The sequence below is a fragment of the Symphalangus syndactylus genome, chromosome 19, assembly GCF_028878055.3.
Source record: "Symphalangus syndactylus isolate Jambi chromosome 19, NHGRI_mSymSyn1-v2.1_pri, whole genome shotgun sequence".
Lineage (NCBI taxonomy): Eukaryota > Metazoa > Chordata > Mammalia > Primates > Hylobatidae > Symphalangus > Symphalangus syndactylus.
This window is the reverse complement of record NC_072434.2, coordinates 78,968,205-78,991,512: the sequence shown is the minus strand read 5'-3', so window position 1 is coordinate 78,991,512 and position 23,308 is coordinate 78,968,205. Positions and strand designations below refer to the sequence as shown.

The 23,308-nt window shown below is 44.3% G+C and overlaps 1 protein-coding gene across 4 annotated transcripts in view; it reads left to right on the top strand.

Annotated features, from left to right (window-relative positions):
• The first annotated feature begins 247 nt into the window (after nucleotides 1-247).
• LOC129458388 (uncharacterized) overlaps nucleotides 248-23,308 on the top strand; it is a 49,915-nt gene continuing 26,854 nt past the window's right edge. For 3 of the 4 annotated variants that reach the window (XR_010114613.1, XM_063613460.1, XM_055234157.2), the window contains exons 1-2: nucleotides 248-517; nucleotides 1,530-1,646. Coding sequence is in view for 3 of the 4 variants with exons in the window: in XM_063613460.1 (XP_063469530.1) it covers nucleotides 313-517; nucleotides 1,530-1,646 (322 nt within the window). In the remaining variant the exon portion in view is untranslated. Of the gene's footprint in view, nucleotides 518-857; nucleotides 1,014-1,529; nucleotides 1,647-1,698; nucleotides 4,170-23,308 lie in introns of those variants that run through there. The other variant, XM_055234156.2, reaches the window with a different exon arrangement.

Sequence of the window (23,308 nt, the reverse complement as noted above, 5' to 3'; positions counted from 1 at the left end):
AGCAGTTAAACAGGTTTGGGCATTCGAAAGAAAAAAAAAATGCTGGGGCCCCAAGAAAGCACTCTTGGCCTCATTTCTATTTGGCTCACATTGCCTGTCCTGTTCTTAGCTTAAATTTGGATCACAGGACACATTTTCTCATTTTCCTTTTCTCATGTTCCTGGATCTTTGTTGTAGAATTGTAGGAAACACAGAGTCAGGAGAGTCAGCCAAAAAGTATTTCTCCCCTCCCTGGAAGGTCTCGGGCCCTGCGCAGACACCACATGCTCAGGCCGACTGCATTCCCACGGCGACGGCCTCCTGGCCGCCATCATGACTGTTGTTTTCCTCGCGGTGGCCATAGCTTTTGGATTTTACATTCAGATTGGTTCAAGGGGCTTTTTCCTTTCTCTGTTTGAAGGAAGCCACCCTCTCGATCCCCAGTCAGCGTGGCGTCCTCTCAGCAACCGCTGCTGGTCTTGCTGTGACTCCTGTGCTCCCGGGCTTCCGAGCACACATCTGGAGCTTTTCAATCAGGGTGAGTCCCAGCCGCCAACGAAGCACTGAACAAAAAGGCCACCGCCGGGGAGCTGCAGGGGCACAGACAGAGCCTGGGAGCGGGGCTGACCATGGGGAAGAAGGGAGGTGGGAAAGAAGGCCCGGCCACCTCCACTGCTACAGCCACAGCGACAACAGTCGACAGTGACAGGCCCTGCCTGCCACGCACTGCAGAGTCTGTGGCTCTCCCTGTTAAGAGCAGGCGGCGCTGACGTTCAGTGAGGTCATGAGGATACTCACAGAACTTTCTGGAATAAGGGTCAGGCTGCGAAGCATTCCCCAGACATTGTAACATCCAGCCAGTCACTTGTGGCATTTAGCTTTTAGGTTCATCTCTGTGAATAATCATCACAAATATTTACTGAGCATCCTTCATCTCCTGGAAGCTTCGGGGATTATCTTGCTGAATCCTCACCACAGTAACCCACTGAGGGAGGTGCTACCATCGTCCCTGTTTTTCAAGGGAGAGAACCAAGGCTTGGGCAGGTGCAGTGACCTGGGGCGGTGTGGGGGGTGGGGGTGGGGGTGGGGTCCATTTCTGGCAGTCCTTCTTACCCTCATCCTGATTTAATAATGCTGTTTCTGCATTTACTGCAAAATGGGCTCCCCCAGGGGTTACCTACAGAGACACATTTTCTCTTTTCTCCTCCACTCATGAGCTCAGTTGCGTGCTACGTTATCTGCCTTGTCTTCCCAGGCGTATTTCAACTTCTGCAGAGCAGACTGAAACTATGTCCACCCGGCCAGGGCTTTCATTGCCACCACGCAACTCTCTCCTGTCCCTGCCCCTACCTCATCCTATCAGCTAGCCGTCACAACAGCAACCGGAAGATCCCACACTTTCATTAATAAAGCTAATATTAGAAAGAATCAGTAAAATTTAAGCTTTAGAGTCAAATCCATTGATAAGTGTTTAATACACTGACCATTTCATCTAACATTTTATTTTTTTAATTTTAAAATTAATTAATTGTTTATTGCTTATTTTTTAGAGACAGGGTCTCACTCCAGAGTGGAGTGTGGTGGTGCAAACACAGCTCACTGCAGCCTCGAACTCCTGGGCTCAAACAATCTTCTTGCTTCAGCCTCCCAAGTAGCTGAGACTACAGGTACATGCCACCACACCTGACTATCTTTTGTTTGTTTGTTTGTTTGTTTTAGGGACAGGGTCTTGCTATGTTGCCCAAGCTGATCTTGAACTCCTGGCCTCAAGCAATCCTAATAGTTCGGTCTCCCAAATTGCTGAGATTATGGGTACAAGCCACTGTACCTGGACTTCTTCTGACATTATAAAGCAAAGAATATTTTCAAGAGCTGATGCTACTTGTGCATATTCCATATTTGCTGAGTGCCTACTATTGTGCTTACTATGTCCCCACTAAGTGCCAGGCACAGTTTTCAGCACTGTCTTTCTACAGGCTTAGAAATAGCATAGGCATCTCTTGAAATCCAATGTTCTAGGGAAAGTTTTTCCTGTGATTTTGCACAGAACCCACCACTTCCTGTCCAAGGTGATAGCTTTAGCTGGGAGAGAAATTAAAAATGCCTTCTTGGAATAGCTATCTGATGTGTCTAAATATGATTGCTGATGTTAGCAATAGGACCTTCCTATTAGCAATTGGTTGGGCAACTGTATGTGTGAGGCAGGGAGAGAAAGAGGAAGAAAATACAGCTCACTATTGCTTCCAAATGGCAAGACTGGTTTTCCTACTACCTACTAACCAGTGTAGTTATTAGTGTTACATATCACCTCTGCATCTTATTTATGTAATATTCCAAGAAGCTAAAAAAAAAAACCTCTTTTTTTTATTTTTAATTTTTTTACAAATCTTAGATTTTATGGACACTTGCTAAATTATGTTGAGTAACCACCCCTTCCTAGATCATAATTGCTGTGTAACAAATTGTCATACATTTAGCAGTTTAAAACACCACACATTTACTCACAGCTTCCATGGGCCATGAGTGTGGGGACGAGTGACTGGGTCCTCTGCTCAGGGTCTCTTACAAGACTCCATCAATGTTTCAGCTGGGGCTGGGATCTCATCTGAGGCTCAGGGTCCTCACTCAAGGTCACAGGGCAGAATTCATTTCTTTCAGTCTACAGATCTCATGGCAGCTCGCTTTTTCAAGGCCAGCAAGGGAGAGAGTGAATCTGCTGCTTTTAGTGTCTGACCTCTCGATCTTCTTTTAAATGGCTCATCTGATTAGGGCAGACCCACCCAGGATAATTGCTCTTTTGATTAACTTACAGTCAACTCATTAGAGATCCTAATTACATCTGCAAAAATCCCCTCACCTTTGCCTGATAATGTAACATCATCACGGGGGCAATATCCCATCACTTTTGCCATATACTATTGGCTAGAAGCAAATTAAGGTCCTGCTACCACTCAAGGGGAGGGGATTACGCAAGGGCATGGGACATCAGGGGTCATCTTAGAATTCTGGCAACCAGAATAAGCTACTTGTGGATAGAAGTGTTGTCATACGTATTTTTTGTTCAGTCATTATGCTCAGCGGAGAAATAGGCACACAGCAGAAAAATAACTGATTGGTACGGAGAATTTAGTGATTGGAAATGAATTAATATTTTTAAGACACAAAGTTTCTTGCAGAACACACTCTGAAAAAGGTCATTTTTTACCCCTCAATATGTCTTAATGGGTTGAGGTAGAGAGAAGCGTGGATAGGTATCAATCATAAGAGCACACAGGCTAAAAGAAAGAAAAAATGAGCTGGGACATCTAAGTTCAACTTTCACTTCCTCCTATACAAGCTAGGTGACCTTTTCCTATCTGGAAAGTGGGAGAAATAGTTCCTGTCCTCCCTTACAGGGCTGCTGGGCAGGCAGAATGAGATGATGGGCTGAGAGGGCTTGGAAAGAACAAACTGTGGGTACAAAGGTCTTATTGTCCTGGCCCGGATTGCTAAGGAGATGGTGGTTAATAATATGTTGCTATCGCATAAGGTAAATGCGTGATCACATAGCCAAGAGACGCCTTTTTTTTTCTGATGATCACAGTAAGACCTTCTTGAGAGACAGTCCAAGTCTCTCCAATACAATGGAAAATTGCATTTTCTATGCACACATTCCAGGGGAAAGAGACCCCTCCAGCGTTCTTCTCAGTTTTACCCCAAAGTTGAGTTCTGGGTCAAAAATCTCTCAAGCAGCCTCCACAGCTGACTTCCACAGTCCCCTGTGTGTCTCTGCAAGGAACACAAAGGAAGTGAGATAGTGGGAAGTCTGGGGCCATCTTCGGTCACGTGAGAATTCCCTCTCAGTTAGCCGGGGTGTGCAGCTGCACAGAAGGAAGGCAGCCATGCAGCTCCAGTCCAGGCTGGGAGGGAGCTTTGTAGATCCATCTCCCACTGAGCAGGCTTCCCTCCTGCAAGGGGAGACTCTATCGATAATGTGTTAAGATCAGATTAATGCAGGAAACACACATGAAATAAATAATAACTGTAATAACAGTGGCTGTCATTGCAATGTTTATTTCTGTTAAAAATATGAGATCTACACTAAAGATTTCTTAGGATAATTTTGTCCTTACTTAAAAGAACTGACAGATGTACTTTATAAAAATGAAAATAATTTAACAAATAAAGAATTGGAGAATATTGACTCACCACTCATTTTCCTTGTTTAATCATTGCCTTTTTTTTTTTTTTTTTTTTTTTACTTAGAAACAGCAAGTAAGTTTGTTTCTGTTTTTTTAAAAAAACAGATAGGGAAATTCTACCCTCCCCATGTCTTACCCTCTCCTCAGTTCCCTCCAAGCTGCCATTATGGACAAGGCTATGCTTGGGTTCTAAATTCTCCAGGAAACAACATTATTTAAATGTCACTCTGGGGCTGTTGTCGTGCAAAGAAAACAAGGGTTTTAAATGATATGGAAGCCAGCTTGGTTTATGATTTGCACACCTCAAAGTTTTAGGTTAATGGAAACATCCCAACACCACTATCCCACGGTGATGTTGCTGACTCTTCAGAAAGAACATTCACTTGAGAGAGAGAGAACCTGCATTCTTTCTCTTGTATTCCTGCATCAAGTTAAACATGCATTCTAGAACATGAAGCAGTTTGAGAAAACCACCTTGCTTTTGAGTCACACGTCTGATATTTTTGCATTTGAGATGTTTAACACACAACTTATGTGAGACAGGTACACTATAAACATGGCAAGGTAAGAAACAGAAAGTGTAAGAACTGCTTGGTCTGAACTATGGACTTTCTTGGAATTTTTAAATGAGGGGCTCTTGTTTTTAAAAGCCATGTTGACAAACTGATACTATATTTTTAGCATGCCTTGAATAGAAAACATGCAAGATATGTGAACAATATATTTCCAAATATGTCACATATTTATAAAACACAGTAAATGCATGACAGATTGAGTAGGCTATGTGGAAAAAATAACAGCTGTGGTACACCCTATTTCTTAGCAAATTCATACACAACAAATGACATTCATGTCCAATGTTTTCCAAAATCTATTTTTAACCATTTTAGAAAAAGAGTTAGAGAATGAAGACAAAAGTTTGCAAAAGAAAAATCAGAAGATGGGTGTAAATTTAAGTGACATGTCATGTAATTATCATGTATAAAACTAGCTCTGAATTTTTCCCAGCATGCAGCTGTTTGATGGAAATGATATTAAATGAAGCATTAGAAGTGATCTGCATTTTTAGGTGGGCTGGAATGTCGTATATGAGGGAAAGCATATAGAAAGTTCCAGAATATAAAACATGCAGTATATGTGCCAATGATGCGAAGATTTACTTTGATGGGGTAGAGTTTGCATCAAAGGTCAATGAGAAGCATGGTTTGCAGCAACAAAGACAAGATCAAGTTTGGCATTGAGAAAGCTCCTAGGAGTCAGACCAGGGATGCTCTATTTTAAATCTTGTGCCATCGAGATCCATGGTCAGTTCTGAAGCAGGGAGTGAGCGTGGGAAATCGTGTTTTTAAGGTGATAGTTTTAGTAGCTACGGATACGACAGGGGCAAGTAACCTTTAAGGATAATGGTATGAATCCTTTAATTCTGCAATATAGATCTGCGTGATTTACAAATCATTTCCAAAACCTTAATCTTATTTGAGTCATAGAACAACCCTGTAAAGCAGACAAGAAAAATTTAATCATGGCCAGGCATGGTGGCTCACGCCTGTAATCCCAGAACTTTGGGAGGCTGAGGTGGGCTGATCACTTGAGGTGAGGAGTTCAAGACCAGCCTGGCCAATAGGGTGAACCCCATCTCTACTAAAAATGCAAAAATTAGATGGGCATGGTTGGTACGCGCCTGTAGTCCCAGCTACTTGGGAGGCTGAGACAAGAGAATCACTGGAACCCGGGAGGCAACGTTGCAGTGAGCCGAGATCGCACCACTGCACACCAGCCTGGGAGACAGTGAGACTCTGTCTCAAAAAAAGATTTAATTATTTATATCTTCCTCACAAAGAAACCAAGCACTTGTGACTTCTTCAGGGACACAAAAAGAGGCAGGTCCAGTCCTAATAACCAAGTTATTTGTTTACTTAGTGTGATATCTAGGAGATATGGGATTTCAGGTATTTTTTGCTTCCTCTTTTTTTTAGTTTTTCCTCCTGAATTTTCTACAATGAACAAATATTATTTTATAACCATAAAAATGGCATTAAATATTATTGCTTCAAAAAAGGGAAGAAATCCTCATCCCCATGCCTTCGAGCCTGGCTCTTTTCTCAGCTCCTTACTTAAAACTGGAATTGACTTCCCTGTGCCATCCATTCCTAGCTTCTGCCCTAGGCAGGAGGAGCTGGACTCAAAGAATACATGACTCTATTAACCAGGCCAAGCTGCTGAAAGGTAACACAGAATGGACAGGGCTATGAGTCTGGAGAACTGAATTTGCATCTTAATTTCTACAGAATGGGAAGTTCCTTCATTTTCGTGCGTCCTTGTTTCCTGTTCTGTATCCTTTCTGCCCGATAGGAAGTGTTTCAAGATGCTGAAGCAAACATTGCCTTATCAAAGAAAGGTGATACTAAAGCTACATTTTCATGGGAGACTATTACAATTTCAAAATACTACAGTTAAGTGTTCCGTTTAGCCTTGGCCTGATCAGAGGGAGACTTTGGGCAGCAGGAATGTGGGGAGCGGAAGAGAAGCTGGGTGGGTATGAGGGATGCTAGATATTGAGGTGTTACCCTTGAGTTGAAATTGAACTAATCAGCAGGCATCCTAAGCTTTCCCTGACCCTTCCCTTATGAGCTCTGCTCCAATGGGATGCTCCTGACTAATGGGCATGCCATAGAAACTTAAGCAAGGAGGCCTTCTCATCTAGCAGCCTAGATAATCATAGATGGCCTGCTTCCTTAAACTTGGGCGAGCAACTTGGCCTCTCAATTTCCCACTTTCTCTACCTGTAAATTAATTATCTTACTGGGAGGTGAGGGATATTGAAATCAAATTTCTAAAGGATTTTTAACTCCTTAGAATTCACTGGTTTTAACCTTGGGGTTGGGGCCCCTGGATCCCTTTGAGAATGTAATGATATCTATGAACCCTTCTCCCAGAAAAATATGTACATACCCATCAGCTTTTCATGTAATTTACAAGGTTTATAAAGCTTATCTGTAAACTTCTCATAGGCTGAAAGCAAAATAAAACCTACCTTAAAAGAAAAGTGCAATAAACATATAAAATATTAATAATGTGTCATTTCTACCCTGTAACTGCCATCCTTGTGGGCTTGATTGACAAGTCTATTGCCCTATGTTATCATAGTTATGCTCATTTTATTATTATTAAAAATAGCTTGGTTACCTTTGTTGGTGCTTATTCCACCCCCACACCACCTTTTTCTGGCGGGTTGCAATGGGAATGTTTGAATATTTTCTACTCTGAAGGCTTTGGAACCAAGGATGTATTTGCTATTCGTCTTTTGTGTAGGACAACATAGATTCCTTCCATCTAGGTATAATCTTGTAAATAAGTAAGAATATGCATAATTGAATTGAGCTTTTAAAATGAGTTCTTCTTTATTGCTCTTGGACAGTTAAAATTGCTATGCCTGAGAGAAAAAATGAAAAGTGGCCCTGCCAACACATTACAGGAGACACTTAACATAAGCATTCAATCCACGACTGATTAAAATTTGCATAATTATTATTCTTATTATTTATTCTAAAATAACTGAAAAGCAGCGGTCTTAAAGAAGTTTTTAAAAAGTGATATTTTACGCATAGGTTTAAAAGGAATCAGCCCATTTATTCAATAATGAAAAAGATCATTATTTTCACATTCCCACCTAATGTCTTCTGTTTTCTTCCATCATTATTTAGCTCAGCTGGGAATTAGGCATATTCTTTAGTTATGCTTTAAAAAAAGAACTGGTCTTGTGAAATAGCAATATCTTTCCTAGACAACTGGCTGTACTCCGTATGGAGACACCTGAGTGCATAATGTATTTTTTTTTTTGTACAATGTATAGGTTTGCAGCGCACCAGAATCTGGAGTTTTCTCTCTCTCTCTCTCTCTCTCTCTCTATATATATATACACACACACACACACACACACACACACACGTATTTTTTCCCTTTACTATCTTCTATAAAAGGATCCTGCTATTGATTGCAACTGACTGAGCTGCTTGAGTTGATATCTAAGCAACGCTAACCCAGATAAGGATTAGCATTACATCAGCCGTCAGGCGAGGGAAACTGGCAGCCTGCCAGCCTATAAAAACGGAACGCGTTTGCGTCACTGTTCCCTTGGTGATGCTTCTTGGAGCCTTGTCAGCTGTCCCCTGAGGTTGTTTCCTTAATATGTCAACAGACATTCCTGAATCTTTAATGCTGAATAGCTCTTTTCCTTTTCCAAAAACACTTAGGTGACCAAGCAGCTCGTGTGTCCTGTTGCTATGATCTTTGAAAATGTATTTCTTTCATGAAATAGGTGTTTGTTCTATTCAAAACATTTGAGGGGATTTAAGAAGGTTTAGATTTCTGCTTCTCCATGTTAAAGGACCTATTTTTGCAGAAACAGGGCAGCCAGCTTAGAGCTAAGAGCTGCCTCTCTGCTTTTATCATTCTTAGGAAAAGCCCTTATTCCCTCACCAGCTTACCCAAACCCTCCAATTATCCTGTTACAGTGTGACATTCATTGAACAAAACGGTCGGTTGAAAGACCCGACTGGAATTTGCCCCCATTTATGACTTGCTCTCTGACCTGATCTGAGAATGCCTGTCCACTGCTCACTGCAAGTCACAAACAAGAAAGACTCGTCAACCGTTGCCCATGTGAAATCTCTTTCCTCCTTTTCCCGGCGTCTTTATTCACTGTCCCAGTAGCTTGAGCTCCACATTCATCTTGGCATATTTTACACTGAAAAGTACCATCTGCAAGGAGCAAAGGAAGCCTCGAACTCACGTCCCTTCCTTCTCTCTCTCAGCAAGAACACGTAATGAATGCATGGTAGTTGAGGTGTTTTCCCTGTGCACACCCCTCCAGACTGTTATGTAGTTGCTATAGCAGTTAATCACGGTCAATGGTTTAAGCAGCTTCAATGTGCAGAGGAGTCATTTGGGTTTTGGGGGGTTATTAAATGCGGAGTGGGGGTGTTATTAAATGCACTTAATCCCTAGTGACCATGATGAGTGACTGAGAAAAGAGCCACTGTCCCCTGAGTGAGCTTGTCAGCTGGACTCCACCGTCCAAGGGGCACCGTTGGTGGAGTCTTGTCCTTTGGTGCTTTTGTGGCCAGGAAATCGGCCTTCGGTCTGGGACTCCAAAGACCGCTGCTTCCTCACTCTGCCAGCTGCTGTAACCATCGCTGTTTCTGTTCCACAATTCATGTGCCCCCAGTGCACTTCCCCTGAAGCTCTTGCATCAGCCTCTCTGAAGAAGGTTCTCTCCCATGAACCCCGGGAGAATGGAAACAGAGTTGCCCAGAAGTGGAGAGATTCAGAATTGCTGGGTTTCAGAATTGAAAAGAATGTTTAGAGTGAAACCCAAGCTTCTCATTTCATTTGAAAAATAAAAATCTGGACCAGGCCCGATGGCAAACGCCTGTAATCCCAGCACTTTGGGAGGCCGAGATGGGCAGATCACCTGAGGTCAGGAGTTCGAGACTAGCCTGGCCAACATGGTGAAACCCCATCTCTACTAAAAATATAAAAATTAGCTGGGTGTGGTGGTGGGCGCCTGTAATCCCAGCTACTCGGGGGGCTGAGGCAGGAGAACTGCTTGAACCCAGGAGACAGAGGTTACAGTGAGCCGACACAGTGCCATTGCACTCCAGCCTAGGTGACAAAGTAAGACTCTGCCTTAAAAAAAAAAAAAAAAAAGAAAGAAAGAAAAGAAAAGAAAAAGAAAAAGAAAAACCTGAAGTCCAGAGAAGTCCAATCACTTGGCGAGTGTGGCCAAGTTGGCATCAGACCTGGGGCCAGAACCCATGTCCCTGCACTGGCCTTTGCCCTGTTCAGTACAGCAGCCCGTGAGCGTCCAGGAGCAGGGCAGGGCTGGGCAGACTGTGGGCCCCGTTGCCCTGTCCAGTGGAGTGAAAGGCTCTAGGACCAGCAAGCCATGTGCAGCGTAGGGGTAAGCAGTAATCATGGGGTGCACCTCTGGGGGAGTCGCCTGAGCACAGCTCAGTTTCTCCCCCCAGCTGAATGCCCACAAGAGAGCTCTTTTCTTTCTACTCCACTTAGACTCCACCTAGCTGAGGCATGCTGTTCCTAAGGTGGCATGCATCCCATGGCAGGGATGGAGAGGCAGCAAGGGGCAGCCCGAAAGAGAACCTGGACAGTCCTGGGGACAGCATTTAACTAGAGTCACTCCCTTTTCCTTGGGAGCCAGGAGGGAAAAATAGTATAGGCACATGCAAGGAGGTGGGAAGGAGCCTTTCAGCCTAACATACAGCCTGCACATCCTGAATATGGTCTCCTCACTTTTCTCTTCTCCCAAACTCCATGGGTCCCCCGTGGGCAGAGATACGGAATGACTGGCTGAGCTGGGCAACTATGGTTCACAGCAAAACTCTGAGTTAGATCTCTTGAGTTTCGCTTGATTGCTATGTGATGTTGGGCAAGCATTTATCCTCTCTAAGCCTCGGTTTCCTCATCTATAAAATGGATATAATATTATTTATTTTAAGGAATGTCATAAGGATTAAATGAAATAAAGTCTGTAGTGTGTTTGGCAAAGTGCCTGGCACAAAAGTGATTAGTACCCCTTAGTCGCTGCAATTGTTATCACTTACAGAACAGCTTTTGGAGAGAGTTCCTAATGCAGTTTCTAAACACACATCTTTTCGGTGATAAGGTGGGAAGGCATGAGCAATCAATATATCAGCTTGGTGAACAACAAGGGTAGCCGCAGACAGGGCGGACAGCTTGGTGGAAACAACACAAACTACCTAGCCTCTGACAAAGTTGCATAGCAACCTCAATCCCATGTAAGGGTTAGAGCCAGACCATCCTTGCCGGGGAGCCCACAAGTCTATTTTTAATGGCCTACAACCCTAGCCCTGGGCACTTGGTTCTAACATGCAGTCTAACAATCGGAGGTAGCTGTGGCAAAAGAGATAAAAGAAGCACAAAGTTAATAATGGTTAGCATATTCACGGCACATTGCCATTTAGGCAGGGCTTTAATGATCTCTGCAGGGTAGCCAATGTAGTGTCTCTTGCCATCACATTTTTATAGATGAAAAACAAATCCTCAGGCTCAGGGACTTGTCTCAGACTGAAGAGCAAATAACCGTTGGGAATTAGGCCTCAACTCTCTTCCCTCGAAATCTTCCTCCCTCACCGCATGTCACACTGCCAAGCATACACAGGCTTACACACACAGGTGCTCACATATATGCATGTGTGCACACACACGTACAAGCACACTCATACACATGCATAGACGTGCTTAAAAACATATGCGCACACACACGTACAAGCACACCCATACACGTACATAGACACATGCACACACGTGCATGCATGCACAAGTACACTCACACACCTACCTACACACAAGCACACACAGGGTGAGTGATAATGGGCATGAGGTATACGCACTGGCAAGTGCTAGGTCTGTGCTGCTGTTACTGGTGGCAGGTACCCGAGTAAGGTACCTGTGGCGAATCCCTATGGGTTTGCAGCAACTTCAGTTCTGGCCTTCTCAGAAGAAAGAATTTGACTGAGGAACATGAAGTAGAAGGAGAGGCCGAGGCAAGTTTCAGAGCAGGAGGGAAAGTTTATTAAAAAGCTTTAGAAGAGTGAGGAAAGGAAAGAAAGGAAAGAAAAGAAGGGGCTGGGCAGGGTGGCTCGCGCCTGTAATCCTGGCACTCTGGGAGGCTAGGTGGGCAGGTCACCTGAGGTCAGGAGTTTGAGACCAGCCTGGTCAACATGGAGAAACCCCGTCTGTACTAAAAATACAAAAATTAGCCAAGTGTGGAGGGGGGCGCCTGTGGTGCTTGGGAGGCTGAGGCAGGAGAATCGCTTGAACCTGGGAGGCGGAGGTTGCAGGGAGCCGAGATGGCACCACTGCACTCCATCCTTGGTGACAGAGTGAGACTCTATCTCAAAAAAAAAAAAAAAAAAAAAGCACAACTTGGAAGAAGGCCAAGCGAGTGAGTTGAGAAACCAAGTGCTCAGCTTGCCTCTTGACTTTGGGTTTTATGCGTGGGCATACTTCTGGGATCTTACCGGAAAGCTGGTGATCAGTTTCAGGCGTTTGCTATGTATTAGGATACGGCCTTTCCCTGACACGAGCTGTGACTAATTATTACTTTAGAGAAATGGTTAACAGCCACCTGTCCATTGCCTGATGGTCGCGCCACACTCCTGGTGTATGTCTGTGGGGCCCTCACCTGCCCTGTCACACTTGACTAGCTACCTACTGTGACATACACTTGTTCTAGCTCCCCGGGATTCTTCACTGGGGTGGTTTCACAGCCTGCTTGGACCTCACTGAGGATCCCATATGCCAGTTCACTAACCAGAGCTTTTGCTTCCCTCAAGGGTCTGGGGCTGAGGGCCTGGACACAAGAAAAACCGGAACATCCTCCTTCATGTTTCCCAGTGTTTCTGTTGCCATCAAAAAACAGTGTGCTGATTTGGGAACCAGCCTTTCTCTCTCAGGCTTTGGAATGAGTCATTTGGCAAATAGCTTCATGTGGGAATTACAAATCTCTCATGTCACCTGTGGAAATCCTAGTCTTTAGAAGCCACAGTGGGGTCTTTGTGTTTCTCCATTCTCCTCACTCCTGTGGTGGCTGCAGGGATGAGGAATCACGTATCACAACTGCATGACACACGTCCATTCTGCATGCAGTAGTATACATTTAGTTCAGCTGGGAGGAGGCTGGGAGGTGCCATTTCTGCTGCTAACCCAATTTCTCTACTATCGGGGGCAACCTTTCCTCTCCTGCCTCTGACTCAACAAACCAATTTTAGATTTGGCCAGCTGACTCCCAGAGCTAGCTAGGGATCTGCCACAATGCTCATCTCTGCGTTTCCTCTGCTGCCAAGAGAAAGACTTAATTTGGGAATACTTGGGACATATTTTGAGGGAACATTTTCTTACTGTGAGTTCCATACAGGTTTTTGGGGTTTCTTTTATTCTTTGGAGGATAAAAATCATTACAATAAAACCATCAATCTTTTTATGCCTGTGATATGTATGTTCTTTTCATGGTTGATTTATTGAGCATTTTCCCAGGAGACAAGAAAGTAGCTCATAATTTTTTAATAGCAAACTTCTATCCCAGTAACTGCCACACACGTGAATTCACTCCAGACGTATTTATTGAGCACCTTCTGTAGTTCAGGTACTATTCAGGGAGCTGAGGATATGGCAGTGAATGGCACAAACACAGTTCTTGTCTTTAGGAAATTTATATTCCAGGAATAGCTAAAAATAAATTTCATAGATAGGTCATAGACCAAAATCAGAATTAAGGTCAATCCATGAAGCATCACTTGAACTTGATGGCCTATTTTTATTCATACATTTTAAAGTGTTGTTATCAAATCACGTATTGGTGACTCGAAGGCGGGGACTGTGGCTGAGAATTGAGTCCTTAGAAGCGGACTGAGAAGCTAACATAATTTAGATAGTTCATTTTTTCTTTCTTTTTTTCTTTTTCTTTTTCTTTTTCTTTTTTTTTTTTTTTTTTTTTTGAGACGGAGTCTCTCTCTGTCACCAGGCTGGAGTGCAGTGGCGCGATCTCGGCCTGCTGCAACCTCCAACTCCCTGGTTCAAGCAATTCTCCTGCCTCAGCCTCTGGGGTAGCTGGGATTACAGGCACACACCACCATGCCCAGCTAATTTTTGTATTTTTAGTAGAGACAGGGTTTCACCATGTTGGCCAGGATGGTCTCGATCTCCTGACCTCATGATCTGCCTTCCTCGGCCTCCCAAAGTGCTGGGATTACAATCGTGAGCCACCGCACCCAGCCCAGATAGTCCATTTTTTTCTTTAGGGACGTAGAAAACAACTATTTATAAACTGCTTATTTTTGTAAATCTGGCCTCTGGTTGATTTTAATTGGTGGCTCATTCATTGACTCATTCATTTATCTGTTGAATGCTGTGGTGGGCCAGGCACTATGCTCTGTGGAAAAACACAAAGTATAATGGTCCCTGCCCTCAAGGAACTCATGATCTTGTAAGGAAAGTAGACGTGGAGACGATTGGATTGTTGTGGTGCAGCATGTGTTAAATGATATATGTGAGGTGGGGGTAATCAGCTCCATCTGCATGGGCAAGGGGATGACACAACTTTCCAGGGCGGAGATGACTTGTGAATTGTGTCTTTAAAGACACCTACAAATCTAATAAGAGCCAGTGCCTTGACTCCATTCGTTTCTCTTCAACCTTTGTCCTACGGCGGCTGTAAGGGATTTGGCCACATTATCCGGCCACCAACAAACAACGAAACCAGCCTTTCTATTGAGTAAGCTACTTAGTATTCTATTTTGTGCAATCAGAGATTAAATTCCAACTTCACTGACACTGAAGATGAAATGGCTAATTATACACAGTAATTGCATTTAAAATCCATGCCTTTGAATGACTGATGAAATCTTTTTTAAAGGCTCCTGAAACTCAGTGCACTCAGCAACGGTCTGTGGTTAAGGGGTAGTATATTTTCAGTTTTGTCGTGTGTAGGCACAGCTTCCTAAGCACGTCTTTTCCTTGAATTCAGTCTGTGCATTTAAAGGAATACTTTTGCTGCCCTTGATCTCTGCTTCACAGTCATTCATCTGACGTAAATCAGAAAAAGAGAAGTGTATAGGTGCATATAGGTGCATGTAAATGCATGTAAGTGTATATGTACATTTAAGGAAAGAAAGTGAGACAGAGAAGGAGAAAAGTATTAAGCTGGCTGTAGTAAACAGTCCTCAATGTACATGTGTATTAAAACATCACATTGTGGCCAGGTGCAGTGGCTCACGCCTGTAATCCCAGCACTTTGGGAGGCCGAGGTGGGTGGATCACATCAGGAGTTCGAGACCAGCCTGACCAAACATGGTAAAACCCCATCTCTACTAAAAATACAAAAATTAGCTGGGCGTGGTGGTGCACACTTGTAATCCCAGCTACTCAGGAGGCTGAGGCTGGAGAATCCCTTGAACCCGGGAGGCAGAGGTTGCAGTGAGCCAAGATCTCGCCACTGCACTCCAGCCTGGGAGACAGAGCAAGACTCGGTCTCAAAAACAGAAACAAAAACACCACATTGTATACTTTACATATATAACTTTTTTATAAAAATAAACAATTTTTTAAAGATAAAAAACAGCTGGGCGCGGTGGCTCGTGCCTGTAATCCTAGCACTTTGGGAGGCCGGGGCCAGCAGATCACTTACGGTCAGGAGTTTGAGACCAGCCTGGCCAACATGTTGAAACCTCGGCTCTACTAAAAATACAAAAATTAGTTGGTCGTAGTGGTGGGCACTTGTAATCCCAGCTACTCGGGAAGCTGAGGCAGGACAGTCGCTGGAACCCAGGAGGCAGAGGTTGCAGTGAGCAGAGATTGCACCACTGAACTCTAGCCTAGGTGACAGAGCAAGACAGCAGCTCAAAAAAAAAAAAAAGAAAAAGAAAAAGAAATAGTAAGATAACATAAGTGTAAGTATAGATTATAGTAAGATAACATGAATTGATAATAATTGTATAATTGTGTGATAACATTATAGTAAATTTTATTTTTAAAGTTTTCTATATATTTTTAAACGTGTAATTTAAACTTTTAGAATTTATAGTGTTTTAAATATATACTTGAGACTCTGCAGTGTTCTTACTCATCACTTGAGTCATTAGTTATGAAAATGTATTCAGTCATTTATTGGAATTTATTCATTGAATCCATTATTCATTATGAACACCTGGGGAAATGGAAGGTACATCGTCCTTACCTATTGTTTTTGCCTAAGCCCATGCTTCTGCTGTGGAATGCAGCTCAGAACATGGCTGTGTTTTTGGAGGGCATTCAGTTTAGTTTTCTCCCAACTTTATTGCTAGTTGAGGCTTCTGGAACTGTTTCAATTGGACACAAAATGAAGGAAGTTATGTCAGATGAATCATTTCACTGTGTGTTGCTTTACAGAATCACTTCCCCTGGATAATTAATAAAAGATTGACAGGAAGAATGTCCCCAGAATAATTAGCAGGCAGTTTCCGAATGGTAACTTTTATTTTTCTCATGGTTCAGTCAAACTGAGCACCTAGTTTTTGCCATTTGAGGATTTTTGACAGAAACAGAGGCAGCCTTAGAACCACTGCAAAGCTGCTTTTTGTTAGAGCACAGCATATGCATTTATGGAGCAACAATTCCCAGTCCTCCTCACCATAAAAACACCATGGAAAATCCTCAGGGTGACCTCCTGCAAGAGGCCCTGCCCAACTGCTAAAGCTGCCTCTCCAGAATCCCTTGTTCCTCACACTGGTTTTTCATTTTGTAGCTCTGACTCGCATCTTTGTAATGAGGTGAAGTTTCTAGCTTCTAGGCAAATAAGTCAGGCACTGCAAAGTCAAGTGGCATGAGGTATTTTTGTTTTGTTTTTACATAAAATGGCATGAAAATGTTTTCAGAGACAATGCCAGGAGTCCTAAATCCTGCTTGGTGAAAAAACATTTAGAGCTCACGCTACATCCAATAGCTTTGAACCCTACAAACTAATCTGGGGACAACAAACTCCGGTGCTCGTTCGGTGAAAATGCTGATCTGATTAGCAACCTTCTTTTTTCTTACTGTGGTTTTAATAATTTTGCTTTTAAACTAATTTTGCTCCTTTTTGCAGTTATCTTTTCATATATGTTTTATTTCAGCAGGATAATGTTTTCTGACTCAACTGTCAGACTGGTGTACACTGCAAGTTGATTTTAGAATCCTGATAATCTTGGCCGGGTTCCGGTGGCTCACGCCTGTAATCCCAGCACTTTGGGAGGCCAAGGCAGGTGGATCACCTGAGGTCAGGAGTTCGAGACCAGTCTTGCCAACATGGTGAAACCCTGTCTCTACCAAAAATGCAAAAATTAGCTGGGTGTGGTGGCGTACTCCTGTAGTCCCAGCTACTCTGGAGGCCGAGGCAGGGGAATCACTTGAACTCAGGAGGCGGAGGTTGCAGTGAGCCGAGATGGTGCCACTGCACTCAAGCCTGGGCGACAGAGCAAGACTCTGTCTCAAACAACAACAACAACAACAACAAAAGAACCTGCTAATCTTGTTAATATTAAAAATAAAACTCTGGCACTAATCAGGTTTGTGACCTCCTGCAAGTCAGCCGAATGCTTTGAACCTCAGTTTTCCCAACTGTAAAATGAGGGGTTTGCACTAGAATATTTCTAGTTCCCTTCAGTGCCTACACTCTGTGATTCTGAAGCATGCCTGGGTTGGCTTTGAGCAGAACTTTTCACAGATTTCTTGTTGAGGTCACTGAGGGCTCCCTGTCTATACTGTCCCCTCCATTGCTACCCTCCCTCTCTCCTGTCTCCATCCCTCCTCCACCTCTACCTAGGAGCTCACCTCCCAGCCTTTCATGGGTCTGCTCCCCGTAGCCCAAGAGCTAAGACCCACAGGCCACATGGAGGAGGCCCACCTTCTCAGTGGGGAGCTCTGGGTTGCCACTGGGCCATCCTCAGCTTGACCCTGATCTGTATCCCCCGACCCACCCCCCAGCAACTAGGGAACCTCATTGCAGCAAGGTGAGACTCTGCGTCTTCCGAGATGAAAACAAATTCAGTGATCTTCCAACTTCCACCTAGGAACCCTGAGACCAGAAGGCATAAATACACCTCTCTGGCCAGAGGTGAGAGATTTCTTTGAAAACTGATGTTAGATTTTAAAAGTTCATGGAAAGTTTGCGTTTTATTCCATACTAGACCAATTTGTTTTCATATAAAAATGTTGTTTTTTAAAAAAATGGAGAAGCTAAGCAACAAGTAACTCTAAAGCTCCAGGAAATGTGCTAAGTTTGCCCATGGCTGGGAGTACTTTTAGATCCCCATCGTCTCTCTTCTGCCCCCATCCCTTTCAGGATCTGCCTCTTTAAACATGTATTCCAGTTTGAGAACAAGGAACCATTTGTGCAGCTGAAAGAAGGACTAGTTGCATTTCTTTTTTTTTTTTTTTGAGATGGAGTCTCACTCTGTCATCCAGGCTGGAGTACAGTGGCCCGATCTTGGCTCACTGCAAGCTCTGCCTCCCGGGTTCATGCCATTCTCCTGCCTCAGCCTCCCAAGTAGCTGGGATAACAGGCATGCACCACCACGCCCAGCTAAGTTTTTTTGTATTTTTAGTAGAGACGGAGCTTCACCATGTTGGCCAGGCTGGTCTCAAACTCCTGACCTCAGGTGATCCGCCTGCCTCGGCCTCCCAAAGTGCTGAGATAACAGATGTGAGCCACTGCACCCAGCCTCCCCTTCTTATATAGGTGCATTTTATGTGCATTTAATGATACATGTACATTTTAGTGATTTTTTTTTTGTCTTTAACCACTTGGTAGGGAGGGGAGCACTCTGAGGGGGTGCTTTGGGGCACGTGAAGTTTCTCATTTTCTTCCAGGCGATGCGAGGTGTTGGGGTGGCTGGCTTTGCAGGGGCTCTGGGCCGCTCCAGATGAGTCAGATACATCCCTGCCCAGGGTTTCTCCTCACCTGGGACACTGGGGTATTCCGTTCATCTCTCCCAGTGCTTATTCTTCGCTGGGACACTGGGGTATTCTGTTCATCTCTCCCAGTGCTTATGAACTTTTTCGACCTTGTTGGAAACTTTGCTATTTTCACAGTCTGTGGAACTGAAACTTAATGTTTCACAATTTACATGGCTAATTGTATGTATTTATGATTATTCTATCACATGTCTACCAGGCTTTTGTTTGGTTTTTGGCCCTGGGAAGGAAGGGGAGGCACCGCCCTCCGGACAGTCCGCCCAGGCCTCCCGTTGGGTGGGGTCTGAGGGAGGGACTGTCCATTTGAATATTGAGGAGACAGCAAATACCTGCAGGGCAGGGGGCTGCTGTGGAGTCAGATGAAGATCTATCTGAGAATATAGTAATTTGAAATTGGTCTTTCACAAGGCACCATCTTAGCTTCAGTGAGAATGGCTATTATCAAAAAGAGAAAACTAACAAATGCTGGCAAAGATAAGGAGAAAGGGGAACCCTCATACGCTGTTGGTGGGAATGTAAATTAGTACAGTCACAATGGAGAACAGTTTGGAGGTTCCTCAAAAACCTAAAAATAGAACTACCATATGATCCAGCCATCGTGTTGCTGGGAATATATTTAAAAGAAGGGAAATCAATATATCGAAGAGATATCTGCATTTCCATGCTTATTGAAGTACTATGCACAATAACCAAAATATAGAATCAACTTAAGTGTCCCTCAAAGGATGGATAAAGGAAATGTAGTATACATACACCGTGGAATATTGTTTAGACATAAAAAGGAATGAAATACTGTTATTTGCAGTAACATGGATGGAACTGGAGGACATTAAGTAAAATAAACCAGGCTCAGAAAGACAAATAATGCATGTTCTCACTCACATATGGGAGCAAAAAATTTTGATCTCTTGGAGGTAGAGAGTAGAATGGTGATTATCTGAGGCTGGGAAGCATAGTGGGGAGGGTGGTATTAAGAAGGGTTGGTTGGGCTGGGCACGGTGGCTCATGCCTGGAATCCCAGCACTTTGGGAGGCCGAGGCAGGCGGATCCCTTGAGGTCAGGAGTTCGAGACCAGCCTGGCCAACATGGTGAAACACCATCTCTACTAAAAATACAAAAATTAACCAGGCGTGGTGGTGGGCACCTGTAATCGCAGCTTCTCGGGAGGCTGAGGCAAGAGAATCACTTGAACCCGGGAGGCGGAGGTCGCAGTGAGCTGAGATGGCACCACTGCACTCCAGCTTAGGCAATAGAGCCAGACTCAGTCTCAAACAAACAAAAACAAGAAGTGTTGGTTGGGGCCTGGAGGGAGGTGAGGAGGGCTAATGGGTACAAAAAAGTAGAAAGAATAATACCTACAAGTTACTATTTGATAGCATGAACAGGGTGACTATAGTCAATAATAATTTAATTGTACATTTTTTCCTTTCACTCTTGTTGCCCAGGCTGGAGTGCACTGGCGCGATCTCAGCACACTGAAACCTCCGCTTCCCGGATTCAAGCAATTCTCCTGCCTCAGCATCTTGAGTAGCTGGGATTACAGGCATCTGCCACCACGCCCAGCTAATTTTTTGTATTCTTAGTAGAGATGGAGTTTCATCATGTTGGCCAGGCTAGTCTTGAACTCCTGATCTCAGGTGACCCACCCACCTCGGCCTCCCAAAGTACTGGGATTACAGGCATGTGCCACCGTGTCTAGCCAATTGTATATTTTAAAATGAAAAAAGGCTGGGCGTGGTGGCTCGCGTCTCCCAGCACTTTGGGAGGCCAAGGCGTGTGGATCACTTGAGGTCAGGAGTTTGAGACCAGCCTGACCAACATGGTGAAACCCCGTCTCTACAAAAAATACAAAAATTAGACAGGCATGGTGGTGTGCACTTGTAGTCCCAGCTACTTGGGAGGCTGAGGCAGGAGAATTGCTTGAACCTGAGAAGCGGAAGTTGCAGTGAGCAGAGATCGCACCACTGCACTCCAGCCTGGGTGACACAGTGAGGCTCCATTATAATAAATAAATAAATAAATAAATAAAATGAAAAAAGAAGAGTTGGTTAATTGGTACAAACATTCTGTTAGATAGAAGGAATAAGATCTAGTGTTCAATAGCACCGTAAAGAGAGGCCAGGTGCGGTGGCTCACGCCTGTAATCCCAACACTTTGGGAGGCTGAGGCGGGTGGATCATGAGGTCAGGAGTTCAAGACCAGCCTGGTCAAGATGGAGGAACCCCGTCTCTGCTAAGAATACAAAAATTAGCCAGGCGTGGTGGTGCGTGCCTATAGTCCCTGCTACTCGGGAAGCTGAGGTAGGAGAATCACTTGAACCCAGGGGGCGGAGGTTTCAGTAAGCTGAGATGGCGCCACTGCACTCCAGCCTGGGCGACAGAGTGAGACTCCGTCTCTAAATAAATAAATAAATAAATAAAATTAAAAGTAAATAAATAAAGTAAAAATACCACCATAGAGTGACTAAACAATTATTTATTGTATATTTCGAAATAGCTAGAAGGGAGAAGATTTGGAATGTTCTCAACACAAAGAAATGATAAATGTTTGAGGTGACGGATATTCCAATTACCCAGATTTCATCATTACACTTTGTATGAGTGTATCAAGAAAAAAAAGCAATTAAAAAAAGAAATTCGTATTTCAGATCAAAGCCGAGTGTGGCCCTAGCTGCACCCCAGCACCCTCAGCTGCTCATTTACAGCAGCATGCTATAAGGGTCCTACCTCACCAGGGGGTGTGGGTGCACTTGAACTGATTTTATGTCAGGACATGAGTGCTAAGTATTATTACAGTAATATGAAGAGAGCCACTATTAGCATTTGTAAGCCCCAGGGATACTTGAAAATCAGAAACTCACAGAGGTGCTGGGAATGGCTGCCTGAAAGCTGGGAAACCTAGTTACTTATGCGCCATCACCAAGCTGCCAGCACTGAACTCATCATGGTGCAGAGAAATTTGGATTGCATCAGCCTGAAAGGGGGCTGGGGATCTAGAAGGGGTGGTAATTTTTTAAAAAGTCTTTTTCTATGTGTTTATTTAGTCAACAAATATCGACTGAGTGTCAGCATTTGCTCCTGGCAGCGGGTGAAGGTAACCTCTGATGCAGCCAGCCTCCAGGGAGGGAGGGATAAGCCTGAGGGTGGGGCTGTTGGGGAGCTGGCAAGAAGCTGAAAGGCTTGTGGGGCAGATGGACAGAAAAGTATTTTGTGAAATGAATGAATAAGTGAATAAAAAAGGCCAGCAGGTAGATGGTCTAAATAGGGCTGGGGTAGATCCAGGATAGTTAGGGGCAGAAAACCCACGGGAAATCACTGGGTGGGAGAGTGTGCAGCCTCAGAGGTACAGCACACGCGGTGGAAGTCCCGGGTGCAGACCCGGGTTATTCACAAGAATCCAGCTGCACAAGAAGGCAGGGAGAACAGGGCAAGGCCAGGCTCTGGGAAATAAGCTGGCCCAAGTAGCTTTTTTTGTTGGTTTGTTTGTGTTTTTTTGAGACAAAGTTTCACTCTTGTTGCCCAAGCTGGAGTGCAATGGCACGATCTCGGCTCACAGCAACCTCCCCCCCGCCGGGTTCAAGCAATTCTCCTGCCTCAGCCTCCTAAGTAGCTGGGATTATAGGCATGTGCCTCCATGCCCGGCTAATTTTGTATTTTTAGTAGAGACAGGGTTTCATCATGTTGGTCAGGCTGGTCTCGAACTCCTGACCTCAGGTGATCTGCCCGCCTTGGCCTCCCAAAGTGCTGGGATTACAGGCGTGAGCCACCGCGCCTGGCCCCAAGTAGCTTTTCTAAGCAACAATGCCAAATCCTCTGTTCACCCACCCATAAACCTCCCACTCTTTAGCCTGATCTTCTCTCCTCTGCTTTCCCAGCAGCAGATTTTTGGACCTAGTCTTCCATCTCCATTCTAGCTCCATGTGTTATAAGTAGTTTCTCATTTAATCCTCATGTCAACAACTTGGTAGTTGGCACTGGCCAGGCTTTCAGATGAGGAACCTAGGCTCAGAGAGGGTAAGTACTTTGCCCAAAGTCACACGGCTAGTAAATGTGAGAACTAGGATTCACTCATTATTAAGAAGCTTCATCTCGGCCAGGCGCAGTGGTGCATGCCTGTAATCCCAGCACTTTGGGAGGCTGAAGCAGGCGGATCACAAGGTCAAGAGATAGAGACCATCCTGGCCAATATGGTGAAACCCTGTCTCTACTAAAAATACAAAAATTAGCTGGGCGTGGTGGCGCATGCCTGTAGTCCCAGTACTCGGGAGGCTGAGGCAGGAGAATTGCTTGAACCCGGGAGGAGGAGGTTGCAGTGAGCCGAGATTGCGCCACTGCACTCCAGCCTGGTGACAGAGCGAGACTCTGTCTCAAAAAAAAAAAAAAAAAGCTTCATCTCGATGACTTCCCAATCCCTCCCAACTCGGAGGTTCTGTATGTCTATGGAATGCCTTGGTGAAAGGAAAGAACACAAGCTTTGAAGTCAGACATACCTGGTCTGAAGTGGGACATACCTGGTCTGACTTCAAAGCCTGTGTTCTTTCTCTTTCACCAGGGCATTCTACAGACCCACAGAACCTCTGAGTTGGGAGGGATTGGGAGGTCATTGAGATGAATCTTCTA